Here is a 16,810-nt window from a genome sequence, read left to right as displayed (position 1 = left end):
TAGTCTATATAATGGTTATACAGTATTTCAGTGATGCACTTTTACAAACACAGTTGGATTTAAGCTCTCACCACGAAGCAGTGGTGGAAGAATACTGAGATCCTTTGCTGAAGTGAAAGTATTACCACATTTTAAAAATACTCCATTACATGTCTTGCTGTCATAATTTGAGGAGTGCACTAAGTATCAGAGAGGTCTTACGGTGATGCATGATGATGCATGTAAAGTTAAATCTAATGTAAAGCATCATATTTTATAAGCTGCTCATTTTGTATGTAAGATTTAGATTTTCAAGGTACTGGCAACTATACATGTAAACAAAGTGTAGTAGAGTAATATGAAATGTGGTATAAAGTAACATAAAATGGAAGTATAATATAAGCTCGTCACAATTATAATTAAGTAGCCTATAGTAGTTGAATAAATGCAAGTCATCACTGTAGCAACGAGTAATTCATAATACGATCATTAAAACAAGTCCAACAGCTACATGACGATTAACTGGCTGAGCCATTTATTATAGTATTTTTACTCCCACCGCCTCCACCAGCACCCAGCTCCATCCAGCTGAATTAATAAGCGGCGGTGACGTCATCGTTGCAGCACCGACCGGACAGGGCTGAGTCCCTGCTGGAACAGCGGATCCGACCTGACACGCAATACATCAAGGACACACAGACCAGCTCTACACAGCACTGAACAGCTGTATACACAACACACAGCTTTCACTTTTCACCTCATAACTGGAATATCATGGGCAACGTGCAGGTAAGAAAACTTTATTTCATTTTTATCTTAAAATAAAACTAATTGTGAATCAGGGTAATGGAACTGCGATGTGATACTTTAGCAGTGCTGTGAGTTTGAGAAGGGATGCAATATGAGAAATGTCAGGGAAAGGAGTCATAATCAACAGGGACAAAATCAATAAAAGTCAACACTGGATAACCAGACAGCGTCAAAGTAATGTAATAGATCTATTATTTGCCTCAGAAGATGACATCGAGACTTTTTTATGGAAACTGCCTGTAAACAATCAGAGGAAGGGAGCAAAACTTGCGCAGTTAACTTGAGCTAAGGGAGTGTTCCCTGCCAGGCCGAGGAGGCAGCAGCAGCAGCAAAGAGGAAAATTCTCAGAAACGCTGATCAATAAGGCCGCATTGTGTTAAACGAGGGGTGGGCGAGGAAAGGAGGCTGCATACTGCTGCTGCTGCTGCCGCCCCATGACTCAGCAAGCACACGGGCTGCACCTTTTTCCTGCGGGATAACATGGCCTGGCTGTGTAATACCATAATGAATCCTTTCCAGAGTCTCACTCTGTAATCTCTCTCGGTTAGAAGCAATACAGTTATAGCTGTACCCAAGTAGTTTGTATATGTAATTATGGATTTTACATCAGTTTTATTCTGCTTTACTTTCTAAGATTTTGCTGACTGATTTAAATGTACAGTGTATCAATAATGTTATAATTTTATATACTTGCTTACGTGTTATGAATGAGTCATATATTATCAATGATCCTGTCACTTTTTATTCTGCAGCCCACCATAGTCCCATATGAGGACTTTGATGTCACAGCTGATATCAAGGCTATCAGAAAAGCATGTAAAGGTTTAGGTAGGTGTGTGATGTTTTGCTCACCTGTCTGTCAGTGACTGTGAATTATGCTGTTTTTCTTCTTTCATCCCTCTTGTGAAGCCTCTCTCTTTCTCCATCCATTCAGCTTGCTCATGGTGGGATTTGTTGGGTCTCTCTCTGTAAATACCTATTTTAAAGAGTACGGTCTAGACCTGCTCTATATGAAAAGTTCCTTGAGATGACTTTTGTTGTGATATGGCGCTATATAAATAAAATTGAACTGAATTGAATTTGTTATAAAGGCGTCCAGTTGTCATCTGATTACAGTGAATACTGACTATTAATGCAGTCATTCATCTTTCCTACACATAGAAACAACAGATTCATTTATGGAAATGTTTTTTGTCTTAATGCTTCAATAAGCAAGAAGTCATCATCTGAATTGAACATTGTTTGATAAGAAGAAGCGTGCAGACTAACACCACACAACATGCAGGTTATGTTTAATGCATATGCAGTCTGTCGGTGGCATCTGTCTGCTGGGAGGTACTACAGTATACATCACCATTACCCATCCATCCATTATCTATACCGCTTATACGTTAAGGGTCGCAGTATCCCAGCTGACATTGGGCGAGAGGCAGGGTACACCCTGTACGGATCGCCAGTCCATCACAACACATATAGACAAACACAACCATTCACACTCTCATTCACACCTACGGACAATTTAGAGTCACCAAATAACCTAAGCTGTATGTCTTTGTACTGTGCATAAAAACAGCTACTTTACCCACATTTTAAGCTGAAATATCTCTTTTAATAAACGGTCTGTCCACTTTGAGTCACAGGATTCCTAGACTGCCTCTGGTCTTTAAAATGCTTTTTAGCTGTCTAATACAAGTGTAATATTGCTATTCTAGAAAAGCATTTTTACTGTAGAGGTCAGCATTGTATGTGTACTCTGCTGTATACTCTCCAGGCACTGATGAAGAGGCCATTATCCAAATCCTGGCCAATCGTTCTGCAGCTCAGCGTGTTGAGATCAAACAGGCCTACTTTGAGAAGTATGATGATGTGAGTACCTACAGCACCTACCTCTTATATACACATACAACAACCATGCACCATGTCACCTCTGTGTTACCTCTGTGTCTATTCAGGAGTTGGAGGAGGTTCTGAAGAAGGAGCTGACAGGTAGTTTTGAGAAAGCCACCATCGCCATGTTGGACACTCCTCCTGTTTACTTTGCCAAGGAGCTGAGGAGGGCCATGAAGGGGGCGGGCACAGATGAGGCAGTGTTGGTAGAGATCCTGTGCACAGCCACCAATGAGGTCTGTCAATATGTGATACTGTTGCTGTGCTTTGTGTTTCTAACTTTGATAAACTCACCCAAGCCCCTGCATACCCATAGTCCCATCATATAGTGGTTTCACTTTTATGACCTGATTAGACCTTTTCTCAACCAAACTGCATCATATGGCTCCACCCAACTTCAACCTGAGTAGAGGTCTAATCAGCTGAGGGTCTTAAGCCCCACTTAACACCTGTGAGTGTGTGTGGGGCTTTTAAAATATCAGATACATGCTTTACATATCATATTGTAGAGGCTACATAACAAGTCATATTTATGACTTTCAGTTACTGTATGGATGTGCAGTAGAGGTAGAATCAGCATCTTAAAAGAGTGTGTTTTCCTACTTGTAATTCTTTATAGCACCTGTGTTCATCTCCTTGGTTTACTCCTGATGTTAAACAGATGTTAAACCTGCATTAGCTGATTTTTCCTTGTTTTATTAGCCACTTGAGAGCAGAGGAAACAAGCTATAAACACAACAGTGACATTTACCCAATAAATATTATATGGCAAAAGTGTTTGCAAACACTTGTTGATCACACATTCAGTAGAACAACATGATCATTCATTTACAGTCGTGTTCCTGGCCACTTGGCAAGTAAAAGAATATAAATACTCGTTCCAACTCCAGAGGGGAAGGAGCATTTACCTCTTTAGCAGCTCTAGTATTTTCATCAGCTAGTCACTAACTTCTCTCGTCTCTCTCTGCCCAGTTTGGTGCTGGGCAGGTAATGTACATTGAGTTATCAGAGCAGCTTTTCCTGCTGAAAATAATAGCATGAGATCAGTGACACTGAACTAAAACAGCTAATTTGTGGGCCATAAAACCAAAACAATGAGCTAAAAGGAACTAAAACACTCTGTGGGTTTGTTACAACAAGCTACCTCATTCAAATTTAGTTTGATCAATTCATAATATAAACATATTGATCACAGTAGCTTTAATGATAATGGATGACTCAGTCTCATCTTCATTTTCCCAACAGGACATTGTGAGCTACAAGAAGGCATATGCCCAGGGTGAGTTTTCCTCCACGCTGAGTCATGCATAAACAGCAACCAGTCATCCTGGAAACTGTGGTCATTTAACCAACCCAAGGAGCAGCTAAGGATTTTTATATTTTTCTGAATGTCTTGGGTGTATCACTTTTGGGAATGACTCACATGTTTTCCTCACTTTCTGGCCACAAATACTGTCTGAGTTTATCCCTCTCAGCGTCAAATTTCACTCCTCACAAAACATTAAAAATGACTCCCATTTTTGGGTCTACCCTACAGTGCATGAGCGTGACCTGGAAGCAGACATTGAGGACGATACCAGTGGTGATGTGAGGAACCTGCTGATCTCACTGCTGCAGGTAAACAGGAAACACACTTCTTTGGGTTGTTACAAAGGGGCAGTTGTAGCTGTAAATCCAGTCTATTAGCAGTATCTCACAAGTCACCACAATTTTAAACCACATATAAATGTTTCAAATGGAAGTCTTGAATCTGGAAGGAGGCCGTTCTAAGAAGCAGAATAATGCTTTTCATCATTTGGTAATGGATCTCAGAATTGTTCTCCATGCTGGGATTCGCCCACTGGGACATTCGACACACATCACATCATTGTTTGGCATGCTTTGGCCCCTATGCCATCCAGTTTTCCCACCCCTCTCTGCTTCCCCTCTCTTTTCCTTCCTGCAGAAAGAAAAGATAAACACAGTGTGACTCATGTAGTACAGCGGCATCAATCTGAAGAGCTGCCACTTCAAATATTTCTTGTTAATGCGGAACAGATGATTGTTATCCCATTAAACGCCTGAGATTATTTTTGTAATCTATCTCTTCGACCTTTCCTTTACTCACTAAATCTTTTCCCTCACACTGTCTTTACATGCATATCCATCCTCTAAAACCTCTCTTCCCTTTTTCTCCCCTCCATATATCCCTCTCTTCTCCTGTATCCCTCTTTTTTCTACAGGCGAGCAGAGATGAAGGCTATGAGGTGGATGAGGGTTTAGCCGAACAGGATGCCGCATCTTTGTTTGAGGTATGCTCTCAGATGAAATCTGTGCTGCAAAATTCCTTCAAATTATAGCCTGTACTCAAAGTTTGCCCTTTCAATCACACTGATGTTTGCAAGGTAATGTGAGCTCAGATTTAGGTGTGAGCCCAGGATGACTTGAAAATCCCACGAGTACAGATTTTATTAAATCAAGGCTTGTTCTTGTGGTAGTGTGGCTTACATTACAGCACAGGACTGAGGAATATGAGGCTTCACAGTGATATTGTACAAATACAAATGTGTGTAGAAACGTTACAAGGTGTGCTTTTCTGTAAGTGAATTCCGTTATTTATGTACTGTCTAACAGACTTGATTGACAAATATTTGATTGACATTATAGTGCAGTAGTTCAGGGAATAGTAATGTAGGTCTGTTTGTTGGTCAGCCAACCACTTAACTCCACACCAAAATATCTTAACAGCTGTGGATGGATTGCCATGGATTTTTGTATAGATGTTTTTGTTTCTCAACATGAATACCAGTAATTCTTGTGATATTCTGACTTTTCCTCCAATTAACACCAATGAAGTTCATTTTTCTGATCTTTAGTTAAATGTCTTTGCAACTATTGGATGGATTCCTCATCATGTCCCCAACAAGATAAATTTGAATAACTGTAGTGATCCCTTTTCATCTACTTAGCCTCAGCTGTACCATTGTGTTTAGTGCTAATTAGCAAATGCTAGCTTGCTACCACCCTAAACTAAGATGATGAACATGCATAGACTGAACATCAGTTAAACATTAGCATATTAACATTGTCAGTGTCAATATTAGCATACTGATGATTAGCATTTAGCTCAAAGCAACACTTCTGTGCCTAAATATAGCTTCAGGGAGGTGCTAGCATGACCGTAGACGCTTAGTGTTGTTGTTATATCAGATTTCAGAGTCATTTTCATATGCTCCTTCATAAAAATACAGTTTAGTTGAACTTATCAACCATAATTTCTGTTTGTTGTGGTAACTATTCACCTTGCTCCCAGCAGTTAACTTTAGTACAGTTATTATTATTGACAGGAATTACAATGAGATGTGTGAAAGGACCGAGAAATTATCATGAGAGAATTATTCTTTAAGTTCAACTGATTTATGTTAAGGATGTAATTGAATGAGAAGCATCTAACATTAAGGCAAATGTTGTCCCAGATGTTGGAATATTATTTCTTCTTTGTGTACTCGTTAGGCAGGAGAAGGAAGGTTTGGCACAGATGAGTCGACCTTCACCTACATCCTGACACACAGGAATTACATGCAGCTGCAGGCCACCTTTAAGGTCTACGAGTCTGTAAGTTCTGAACTCAGTCCTGCAAGAAAAGGCTGTTTTTGTACTTTTTGATAATCTTTTTTTTCTGTGTTTTTAATGTGATGTGGTTTTTGACATCTCAGCTTTCAGGGACAGACATTTTGGACACCATTGACTCTGAGGCCACAGGCACTCTCAAGGAATGCTACATTACTCTGGGTAAGTTGCACCAGAGTCATTCACAAGCCAATGAACTAGCAGTTTAGTTATCACTTCCTCTCATAACACATCCTGCCTGTGTGTGTGTGTGTGTGTGTGTGTGTGATTTATAGTGAGGTGTGCTAAGAACCCACAGCTGTATTTTGCTCGACGCCTTAATGCTGCCATGAAGGGACTGGGCACTGATGAGGGCACACTCATTCGTATTATCGTCGGCCGTTCTGAGGCAAGTGTGTGTGTGTGTGTGTGTGTGTGTGTGTGTGTGTGTGTGTGTCAATGTGAGTGTGTGTGAGTGTGTGTGTGTGTGTGTGTGTGTGTGTGTGTGTGTGTGTGTGTGTCAATGTGAGTGTGTGTGAGTGTGTGTGTGTGTGTGTGTGTGTGTGTGTGTGTCAATGTGAGTGTGTGTGAGTGAGTGAGTGTGTGTGTGTGTCAAATGTCTAATCGCACTGAGTGACTGCTTAGAAGCCATGATGAATTGTCATTGAACTTATTTCCAGATAGATCCCAGATGATTAAAACCAGTGTGTTCTGAAAACAAATTTGGACTGTGTAAATATTCAATTCAAAGACAACAATAGACAAAGACAATGTATTAGTGGTGACAGCAGTGTTGTGTTGTTAACCCACAGATTGACCTGGAGACAGTAAAGGACATGTACCTGGAGAAGTACGATGTTACCCTGAAGGAAGCCCTGGATTCAGAGTGTGGAGGAGATTTCAAACGCCTCCTCATTGAGATCCTGCACTAAACTCTTATCACTCTTTCCTCCTACAGGCCTTATTTAACTTCTGTACCTACTCATCCTCTCCTCTCACTCCTCCTACTACTTTTAACAGTTGCACTCATTCACTTTGTGGACTTCTTTCTATCTATCATTTTACTTTCATCCTTTCTTCTCTCTCTTCCCTCTTAGAGACAGAGTCAGTTCTCTTTGCAGCATGGACCAAAAACCAACTGATTATGATATTATACAGTGTTTGACACAGTTTTGCCAAGAATATTACACTCAGTGGCAATTTCTTTACAGTTACAGTCCAGTGTACAATTGAGGTACATTGAATACTTAACTCTGTTTTACAATATTACGGCAGCATTGTGGAACTTACATGGAACTTGTGCAGCTGAGCATCACACTAATATATTTATCCAAATAGAAGTCCTTTATTCACAGTCAGCAGCTTTACAGTCTTTGTATTTCAGCTCAGTCCAAACATTTCAAGCTTATCCCAAAGCTTTAAACATAAAGAGGCTGCTGCTGCTCAATATTAAATATGCAGCCTCTTGCTTTATATTTCTCATTTTATTTGTGTTTGTCATCTGCCATGATCGTTATCTTCACTTCTATTTGCCTCAAAGATGCCTTTCATAGGATTATAGCAATGCAATTTCCTTTCTGCTGCAACACTCAACACTTAAGTGCCGAATTATCACTTTTGATCTCTGAGATCTGAATACACCAGATTAATTAAACATGATGATATTATAACTCTAATATCAAAGGCCTGAACGCTTTAAATATACAGTATGAGTTTTTTGTAGTCACATCCTTAAAAGCAACATGGGGTTTTAACTGTTCATAGTCTGATTTTTAATCACAGCTCACAAGCTGCCTTGTTCTCACATTTGTACACTTTATCAGACTGTTGCCTTTTTCCTGTTATCAGTCAGTCTTTAAATTTACTACAAAGTTCCAGTCATATGCCATTGTAAGACTTGTATGAAATCATTGTTCATTTAAAATCTTTAGATAATTATAATATTGAACAATATATGAATTGTGCTCTGTGACCCCTGAAGTACAATCACTTATAATAACTACACTGTCTGTATTCATGTAATTGTATCAAAACAAATTTTATTTAAAATCAAAATTACATCAATATAAATTACTATGATAAACTGTTATGTTAGCATATAAATTTTAATACATTAACTTATTTGAAAGAAGTAATTGTTAACCTGTTTTAATGGCATAAAAATAATGTGTGTACCCTATGTAGTGATATTAAATTTTAACTCCACCAAAAGTTCATGTTTATTCTCTTTGCTTCTTGTAGAGGGCAGTATTGCACCACTGACATGACACTGAAATGAAATCATAGTGAAATCAATGTTACATTATACAGTACAAGATATTTTCTGACATTTATATGTAAAACCTTGTATATGTAGAATATATGTTAAAATACCATTTATAACGAACATTGTGATATTATTTATTAACAATATAAATAATAACAGCATTTTGCTTAAATGATAAATATGAAGCTTCACAGGGTCGATTACCAGTTCATGATGTTTGTTTTGGTGACCTACGACCTAAAACTATACAAAAGTTGGTTTATACAACATCTGCCCCAAAATATTTGGACTTACTACCGAGCACAGAGACTATGGGACGCCTCTGGGTAAGTTAAAAGCAGATAGAGGAAAAGAAAAGTTCAAAACAAGGGAGAACTGCTTCCAGATGCACGGACACCAAAGCAGCTGATTTCTCACTTTCCCTCCCACTGTTAGTTTCGTTTCCCACAGCTTTCTTCTTCCTTTTCTCCCCTTCTCTCTTCTATATATTTGTCTCTTTCTACTGCCTTGATGGATCAATATTAAGGGCAAAGTTGGTAGGACACCTGCTTTCTGCACATTCTTGCTACCTGTACATTCACAGTCTGTGCACCATATGTAGCCCAGTTCTCCATCCACCTCATGCTACACTCTGGCAGCCTGTCCACCTCCCTGTCATGCCTCGTAATGTAAGACAAAGGTGGAGGTATGGGTTCCATGTAGTGTGCGGTAAAGTGTAAGTAACAAAAAGTACAGACACATTTAAGAAACATTCAGCTCAATATATCATTGCTTTTGAAGGAAAATCACCTCTATCACACCTCTATTTTCTGAGAAATTTCTTTGTTTTTAGGGACTGTTGGAAAATTACTGGTGTGTGGGGTTGAACTACTTTCTGAAAAAGCAAGACTTTCCCCAGAAAGAAACATAACCTTTACCCTTCTCTGACCCTCTTCTCTCTTTAATAATTTTCACACTGTCCCTAAATCAACATGATGCCCACAAGAGTAGTAGATTGAATTGTCATTCTTTTGAAATACATCACGTGGGGTTTTATTATTTAGTCTTATAGCATTAAATTCTCTGTTGCATTTTAGAAGGTGTGAAAATTGCCTTAAAATAGTAAATCACATAATAATGTCTCTAAGCAGAAGAACGTCTTTCTATTAAACATACAAACATGCATACATTGTTAGAGTACACACCCATACTTACTAAATACACTTATATTCTTGTTTTTCCCTACATCTGTACTCTATTACTCACAGTGCTAATGTGTTAGGCCCACTCCAAACGGAGCTCTGCTCTCTATACTGTGGGGCTCTGACCTTTTTCCTTTATCATCCGCCATAACTCACCCAGCCAGTCACCCATCAGCCTGGAGGTGCTTTCAGTTTGACTCAAGAAATGCTTTCTTTCTGCTCTGTCAACTCAGGTCTGGTTATTGTCTTTGGTCTTCTGTTTAGGTTCTGCAAAAGGTCATGCGCAAGATTTAGGCTTAGTATATAAATTGTGCTGCACATGCTTTATTCATAGTAACGGTCTGGTCAAGCAGCCTTGAACTTGAGAGAATTAGACCATTGAAGTGGGAAATGGTCATGTCGGCACTCTTTTGATCCCCCAGACTCCATGCAAGCACCTTCAAGATGCAAACCTGAATATTAATGGCACTAATCCCCTAAAAGTCAGGATTTATTGAATAATCTATAGCACACACCAACCTGGAGGTCATGACTTCAAAGGCCGAAATAATAACATCAACTGCTCTACTGGTTTTCATAGAACATATGCCCAGGATTGTAATATGCTTTTTGATCTTGTGCCAAGGCAGTGCAGCACTCTGAGAATGAGAGGGTTGTTAGTGGAGGTGCATAGGAAGACCATTAGAAGGTTAACTACCCAGCTAATATAATTTTGACTGTTTAAATTCGTGATAAAGGACCTCTGTTCTTTGATGTGTAATAGGAAACACCTGGCAGCTTCTGCCAAGAGCAAATATGTTCAATTCAGCCACATCTCTGAGTGAGGCACATCGGGAAAAGCTCATCATAGGATTAATACATAAGATTATCAGTCTCTAAATTCTGTGATGTGATGAAACACATTACTAGCCAGTAGTTCAAGTAAAAATATAGTTAGCAGCTCTAGCACAACTACTTAAAATGCTAGTGCTAAAACATGCTAATGCTGGTAAAATTAAACTACATAATACATAATAGTAGGACATAAAAGTAAAACAAGAAACTCAGGAATGTCACTTACACAGCAATATCTCTCAAATAGTTGTTAACACTGGTTAACATTAACATTGGTCATATCAGACCAAGTAAAGCTGTAGAGGTGTATTGAACTGAGCAACAGTTTTTTATATTACGAAACCCTTCACGTTACCAAAAGTTAGTCTCACTTTAAATATCCTTACACAGAGGCAGCAAAAGATCTGGTAAAACATCTTTATTGGATTTACTATAAAACATCAAATATACACTTTATTACAGCTTAGTCTGAGTAAACAGTAACTATATCTCAAACTGTTGGTATTTAAAATGTCATGCTGTCTCTTCAGGACAGTTTAATGTCAGCAATGGCCTCAATGAAACACATGACTCTCTTTAAGTCCATACTATGCAGAAAGTGGTCATTAAACAAGGCATGCAGTAGATATTCACATTAGAAAATGGCGGCTAACATGAAACACATGCACCTAAAAAAAATTAAAAAAAACCACACAATCCTGACTGAAACCAGCACCAGCAAACCACTTTTGGTGACAGCAGAAAATGCTGTAGTCGTACTGAGAATGATCTGAAGGCCTTTAACTGAATTACATAAATAAAAGACATTTAAAAAAGCAGAAAGTTGCATGAAAGAAAAAGTGTGTTCTAAATTATTATTGTATGAGTACAGATGCTTAGAGCCATTGTTTACTTCTGTAGAAATCATTACACAGTACTAATACTTGCATTATATAAATACAAATACTGAAGAATGATGATACAGTTAAATAAAACTTTCATATCTGAGCTTTTTTTTTTTTTAAATGAAGCTAAAAGCTAAAATGAACAGTATGAAATTTTGGGAAATAAGCTTATTTACTTTTTTGCTGACAGTTAGATGAAAAGCTCTAACTTTAATTGTCCATTAAATATGAAGCCATTACTATGAGACAGTTAACTTAGCTTAACACAAAGACTGGGAGCTGAGGGAAACGGTTAGCTTGCTGCTTTTTGTGCGGATTACAGATACAGAAAATAAGTTTATCACATTACTGAGCTTTACGGAGCTTGTAGGCTTATTTTGTTACCTCTGTTACCTCAGAGCCAGGTTTGCAGTTTCCAGTCCTTATGCTAAGCTAACCAGCTGCTGGCTGTAACTTCATATTTAAAGACAGAAATGAGAGCGGTGTCAATCTTCTCTCTTAGAAAGAAAGTAAGTGTTTTTCCCAAAATGTCATGTGATTACTTAAAAAATAAGTCAATGAAACTAGTCCATCCTACAAAAGTCTATTGAACTGGAAACCATATTAAAAAACAAGATAGCAAACTTTTGTCTGTCTTTTATTGTGCTGCCACCCAGAGGATTGACACTCCACTTCCTGTGTGGTGACTGATCTGGTTGACCCGTCCACGTACACAGTCCAGTGTGAAGAACACCGCTGTGCCGTTATAAACCTGGAAGGACGCCCGCAGGCTCACACTGGCCCACTGACTTCCCTCTGGCATCTGGCCACCCACCTGCTGGGCCAGAGGGACGGGCCGTGCTCCCTCCGCCTCCCGGCCTCCTCCTGACCCCTCTGGATCACTTCGCCTGAGCAGAGTCACCTTGACCAAGTTGCAGGAGTGAATGAGTTTGAGATCCAGAGCTACACTGGCTGTGCCACTTTCCCTGAAGATAAAATCTCGTCTCTGTTCTGTGGATCCTTTCAGCAGCCCCATCTGGGACACCTGAGAGCTGGTCTGGCGGAAGAACAGCGGCTTGTTTCGGACAGCTCCTGAAGGGAGGCCGGTGTGAGCCACGGAGGCAGACAGAGAGGAAGATATGGCAGCGGGGACCCAAACCAAACTGAGGGTGCTGATGCCTGTCTCGTCACCAAAGAAGCGAACATTGCACTGAGCAGGAGAGAGGATCTCAAAGCCCAGTGTGTCCCCGGGGCCAACTTTAGCTGCTCCAGACAGAGATATGGACGTGTCCCGGTAGTGGACTCCTGGTTTGAAGGTTCGGCATAGCTCCATGCCGGTTCCATTTCGGTTGATGTAAGCTAACAGCTGGAAGCCTTCGCTGACACAGGCCTGGCCCATAGAGTACAAAGCCTGCTGGAATACAAAACGCACTGTGCCACTTTCAGCAAAACGGATCCCACGGCCATCATGAGTCAGCCCCACTACATAAGGGTCAGAGCTGGAGGTGGTGCGGAAGACTGGACGATAGTTTGTATGATAGTGTACGGACACCATTGCCTGTGCCGTCATGGCGACAGCCCCAGTGTCATGGGAGAGCCACAGGAGGCTGAGTGGAGCTGCTGACGGGTCATACAGCTGCAGACCCTCACCACTTTGGTTACAGTGTTGGCTGGCACTCCTAAGGAAGACAGAAATCATGTGACCCGGGGCAACCTCTGCCACCCCACTGATGCTGACACTCTGGAGTGACCTCCCTTCCTGCTGCTCCACCCTAACCCCACTGAGGTCTCGACCTTCAGAGCCGTCTGTGTTGTTCATACGCAGGCACAACTGGATGAAGCTGCGGCAGCCGTGGCTCACCGACAGGTTCTCATCCAGCCAGATCAGGCCGTGCTGCCTGAGCACCAGATGCCCGTCCTCGGCAGACACCAGACCCACGTCGCCTCTTCCCTGGATGTGAAGCTGCACGCTGGGGAAAGCGTGAGACATGATGCGACCTTTTGCCCCTGGCAGACTCACATCTCCGGCCCAGGACAGAGAGAGGGCGCTGTCCCCAACAGCAGGGCTGGAGCAGATGGTGTCTGTGGTGGAGGTACAGGGTGAAGATACAGGCTCTCCATCACACTCATTACAGGCCTGACACTCATCCATGTCCGAATTGTAGAAGTAGCCGTGGCCACACATTCCTGAGTTGGCGTCTCGCTCTGTCATGCCCTGGCACCTGAATCCACCTGGTGATACAAAAAAAAATGTGTCAGTTCAAAACGTAGGGAAAACTTGGGGGAAACAAATCAGAGTTGAAATCAAATGCTTAAGTTCTCAGTATTCATTTCACCTGGTGTGTTAAGACACTTCTGTTGATCTCCACACAGATCAGCTATTTCAAGGCACTCATCTCTGTCCTGTAATGATGAATAAATTGACAATTTGATCAGTTTTAAAGCAGCTATAATTAATACTTGACTACTTGGGGCGTCGCTCATAGTGATAGATCCACAGAAAATCACCTAGCTCCGCAGCTCCCGTCAGCTCTACAGCATCTTTCAGCTCATTGTCTTGGTCTTCTGTCCCATTCATACAGTAAAAAAAAAACAAACATTGTTGCTGACCTGGCAGATTCTGTCTGCGTGGACTGAACACTGAGCGACCAGGAAGAAGCCGGCGGGACAGATGGTGCACCTTTCACAGCGAGGACGACCGCTGCTGTAGCCACAGTACTCCTCAGGGCCACAGCTGCCACAGGCCATCAGAGAGCGACCCACCTGATGATATCAAACACGTCCATGTTGATGATCGGAAATTTACTGAACATCACAGTCACGCCCATACATCACACAAATGAAGGTCGCAAAGGTCACAGTTTCTCTGAGGATGGAAACATCTGGTCATCATACTGACTGTCAGGTTGACTCAGCCTGGAGCTCACCTCCATCACGCTGGCGTCCATGTCCACCTTGTGCAAAGAGAGAGCCTGCTGTGCTTGGTGGGCTCTGACCTGCCCACTCAAGGTTTCCATGTGACTGTCGAGCTCCCCCTGGAGGTTCTGGAAAGATGTTTGTTTGATGCTGTCCATCAGGATGTTGTACTGTGCTTTCACCTGAATGTAGAAAAGTGTTTGTTAGTGTGATCATAGTAACAATCACCATGAGCCATATGAAACAGATCCATATCAGGGAGGACTGTGGTCACCATCATCTAACAAAATAAACACCTCTATGAGTCAGGTGTTTTCCATCCACCTCATCTAAATAAATGTTTTATGTTTATATCATCACTGCCCAGTAACAAAACCACAACCGTAACTATCTCCATCATCATCAGTCACTGCAGCCTTACTTGCTCCATCTGTTCGAGCATCCTCCTTTGTTGATCCAGTATTTCTCTCTGCTGGCTGACCAGCGTCCCCTGCTGCTCACTCAGGAGCCTCTGCAGCTCCCTGACTTCGTCCTGCTGGCCCCTGAGGGCCTCAACCAGCTTCTCCTGGCCCTTAGACAGCTGCAGCTGCAGCACAAGAGCGTCCTCTGAAGGAACCTCATTGGTTCCTGCAGGAAAGAGAGAAAACTATTACACAGTCATTTAAGTGATTATCATTTTCTGAGCGATGAAGCTTCAGTTCAAATCAGATTAGTTTCTCTCTCTTTGTATTTTGTGGCAGGCTGATACTGACCTGGTTTCATGTCACATGTCAACTGTATCGACGCACCACGCTCCGACCCAAAGTCTGGAAGCTCGTCCAGAAACTGTGCTGCTCTGTCCGTCACACGAACCGGAGAAGAGTTCCCTCTCCCGTCGTCTCCTGCGTGGGGACCGCAACCGTCTCCGACGCAAGATTTGGGAGTCTGGCGCATCCGGGGGGGCAGTTTACATCCAATCCCTTTGCACTCCCGCGCTGCACTGTCATCACTCGTTTGGCGATTAGAGACAGTGGTCGGACAGGTCCCACCGGCGCAGCCGGGATGAAACACCTCAGCGGTGATGGTCCTCGGGTTCGTCCTCCTGCTGCCATCCGTAGCCGTTTGTTGCGCAAAGCCTCCCTGCTGAGGGTGGACAACGTACGGTGCTAACGGCGCGCTCTGAGCTTGGTGGTGTTTGAAATGAGCATCTTGTTGGTAACTCGGGTAGACTTGTCCTTGCCTGGATTGTGCGGAGTGATGAAATTGCCGTCGGGACGTTGCTGCCTCCGCGCGCCCTTGGCAGTGCGCTCCGACGCACGGTCTGCTCCAGTCCTGGCCAGAGAAACAGTGCGACCCTCGGCAGATCTCAGATACAGTCCCTGTGCCGAGTATAGATGTAACAAAGAATAAAAATATAGTAGAAACTCGTGCCATGTTGCAACGCTGAAAGGAAAAATGTAAACAGGACACGTGTGAATGGTGACCCTCTTGCGCACCAGTCCTTCAGTCCTGTAGACCTCGCTTGATCATCTCTTAAAGGAAAAAAAAAACTCCTTAAATTAGTAATTGTCCAGATACGTAACCACCAGTTGAACTTGAACAAGTGATTGCACAGACCTTCAGCTTGCCTCCATTGCGCGCACTGCGGTTTCTGCCCCCTTTGCCCCTTCTGGAGATAGCTACGTCTAGCCCACATGTGGCGCTCACTGCTCCTAATTGGCAACAGGTTTTGCTCCCAGTCTTAAATTAACCCGTAGCTTTCCCGGACATACCACTCCGCAGAGTCACTCCATTCCTACTGAAGCTGTTTGGACTATTCTACAGTTATTTTTATTCTCACACTCCAGCAGGTCTCTCACGAATATCTCCACATGGTCCAGTGGAATTCCAGAGATTTGGTTAATAGTCTTTTTTTTTTTTTTTTTTTTTTTTTTTTGCATGAAACTATATTTTCCACTCAAGAGCCAAATAGCACTTTCTTTCTTGCTTTCTTTTCTTGTGCCATCCATTTTGATGACAGGATCAGTACTGTGGGTTTTTAACAAGCCCTGTCAGAATTAAAATCCCTGCTTTATGTGGCATCAAAGCTGTGATCTCTTCTATAGTACACTAGATTAGGGTGCAGCAGTAGGACTTTTAAAACACAACTCTGTAATATTGGAAAGTTTGGAGCCAAAACCGCCTCTCCTGTAAAATGTAAACTTTATTACACTTTATTGCCACTCTCATTTCCCCTCTGTGACCCCACATGGCTTTGATTAAAGCCTTACCCCACATCAGAAACACTTACACATTTCCTCCTCTTCTCTTTTTCATGGACAAACACACACACACACACACTGAATATATGCAAGGAGGTGCATAAATCCTCCACCTCTCAGCAATAGTTTGTTAAAAATCATTCAGAAATGCTAATAAACAGCCACGTGATGAATATATTGATTTGGGAAGTTTCTGAAAAGACTGCTGAAGGGCCGGAACAGCAGTGTGCACAGCAGGTGACAGCA

At 41.9% G+C, this 16,810-nt stretch overlaps 2 protein-coding genes across 2 annotated transcripts; one reads left to right on the top strand and one right to left on the bottom strand.

Annotated features, from left to right (window-relative positions):
• Positions 1–608: 608 nt before the first annotated feature.
• Positions 609–8,475, top strand: anxa13l (annexin A13, like). Its single transcript, XM_018677419.2, has 11 exons — positions 609–768; positions 1,542–1,617; positions 2,561–2,655; positions 2,742–2,912; positions 3,922–3,955; positions 4,214–4,293; positions 4,899–4,967; positions 6,169–6,270; positions 6,372–6,447; positions 6,561–6,673; positions 7,077–8,475. The coding sequence occupies exons 1-11, from the start codon at positions 754–756 to the stop codon at positions 7,194–7,196; spliced, it is 951 nt and encodes a 316-aa protein (XP_018532935.1). The 5' UTR covers positions 609–753; the 3' UTR covers positions 7,197–8,475.
• Positions 8,476–10,948: 2,473 nt separating this feature from the next.
• si:ch211-252f13.5 (uncharacterized) lies at positions 10,949–16,035 on the bottom strand. The gene is made up of 7 exons (XM_018677418.2): positions 15,921–16,035; positions 15,077–15,835; positions 14,746–14,951; positions 14,336–14,506; positions 14,019–14,171; positions 13,745–13,811; positions 10,949–13,640 (listed from the first exon to the last, which is right to left on the bottom strand). Exons 2-7 carry the CDS (start codon positions 15,735–15,737, stop codon positions 12,067–12,069), a joined length of 2,832 nt encoding a protein of 943 aa, XP_018532934.1. The 5' UTR covers positions 15,738–15,835; positions 15,921–16,035; the 3' UTR covers positions 10,949–12,066.
• Between the last annotated feature and the right edge of the window lie 775 nt (positions 16,036–16,810).

The sequence above is a fragment of the Lates calcarifer genome, linkage group LG4 (assembly GCF_001640805.2).
Source record: "Lates calcarifer isolate ASB-BC8 linkage group LG4, TLL_Latcal_v3, whole genome shotgun sequence".
NCBI lineage: Eukaryota > Metazoa > Chordata > Actinopteri > Centropomidae > Lates > Lates calcarifer.
The sequence above is the reverse complement of the archived record's forward strand: the minus strand, read 5'-3'. Positions and strand labels throughout refer to the sequence as shown.

Coding starts and splice junctions, on each gene's coding strand:
- si:ch211-252f13.5 (XM_018677418.2), bottom strand. CDS start 15,737: ATGGCACGAGTTTCTACTATATTTTTATTCTTTGTTACATCTATACTC. Junction 14,952..15,076: donor GACATGTGACATGAAACCAG/GTCAGTATCAGC, acceptor TCTTTCCTGCAG/GAACCAATGAGGTTCCTTCA. Junction 13,641..13,744: donor GAAGTGTCTTAACACACCAG/GTGAAATGAATA, acceptor TTGTATCACCAG/GTGGATTCAGGTGCCAGGGC.
- anxa13l (XM_018677419.2), top strand. Junction 4,294..4,898: donor TGCTGATCTCACTGCTGCAG/GTAAACAGGAAA, acceptor TTTTTTCTACAG/GCGAGCAGAGATGAAGGCTA. Junction 4,968..6,168: donor ATGCCGCATCTTTGTTTGAG/GTATGCTCTCAG, acceptor TGTACTCGTTAG/GCAGGAGAAGGAAGGTTTGG.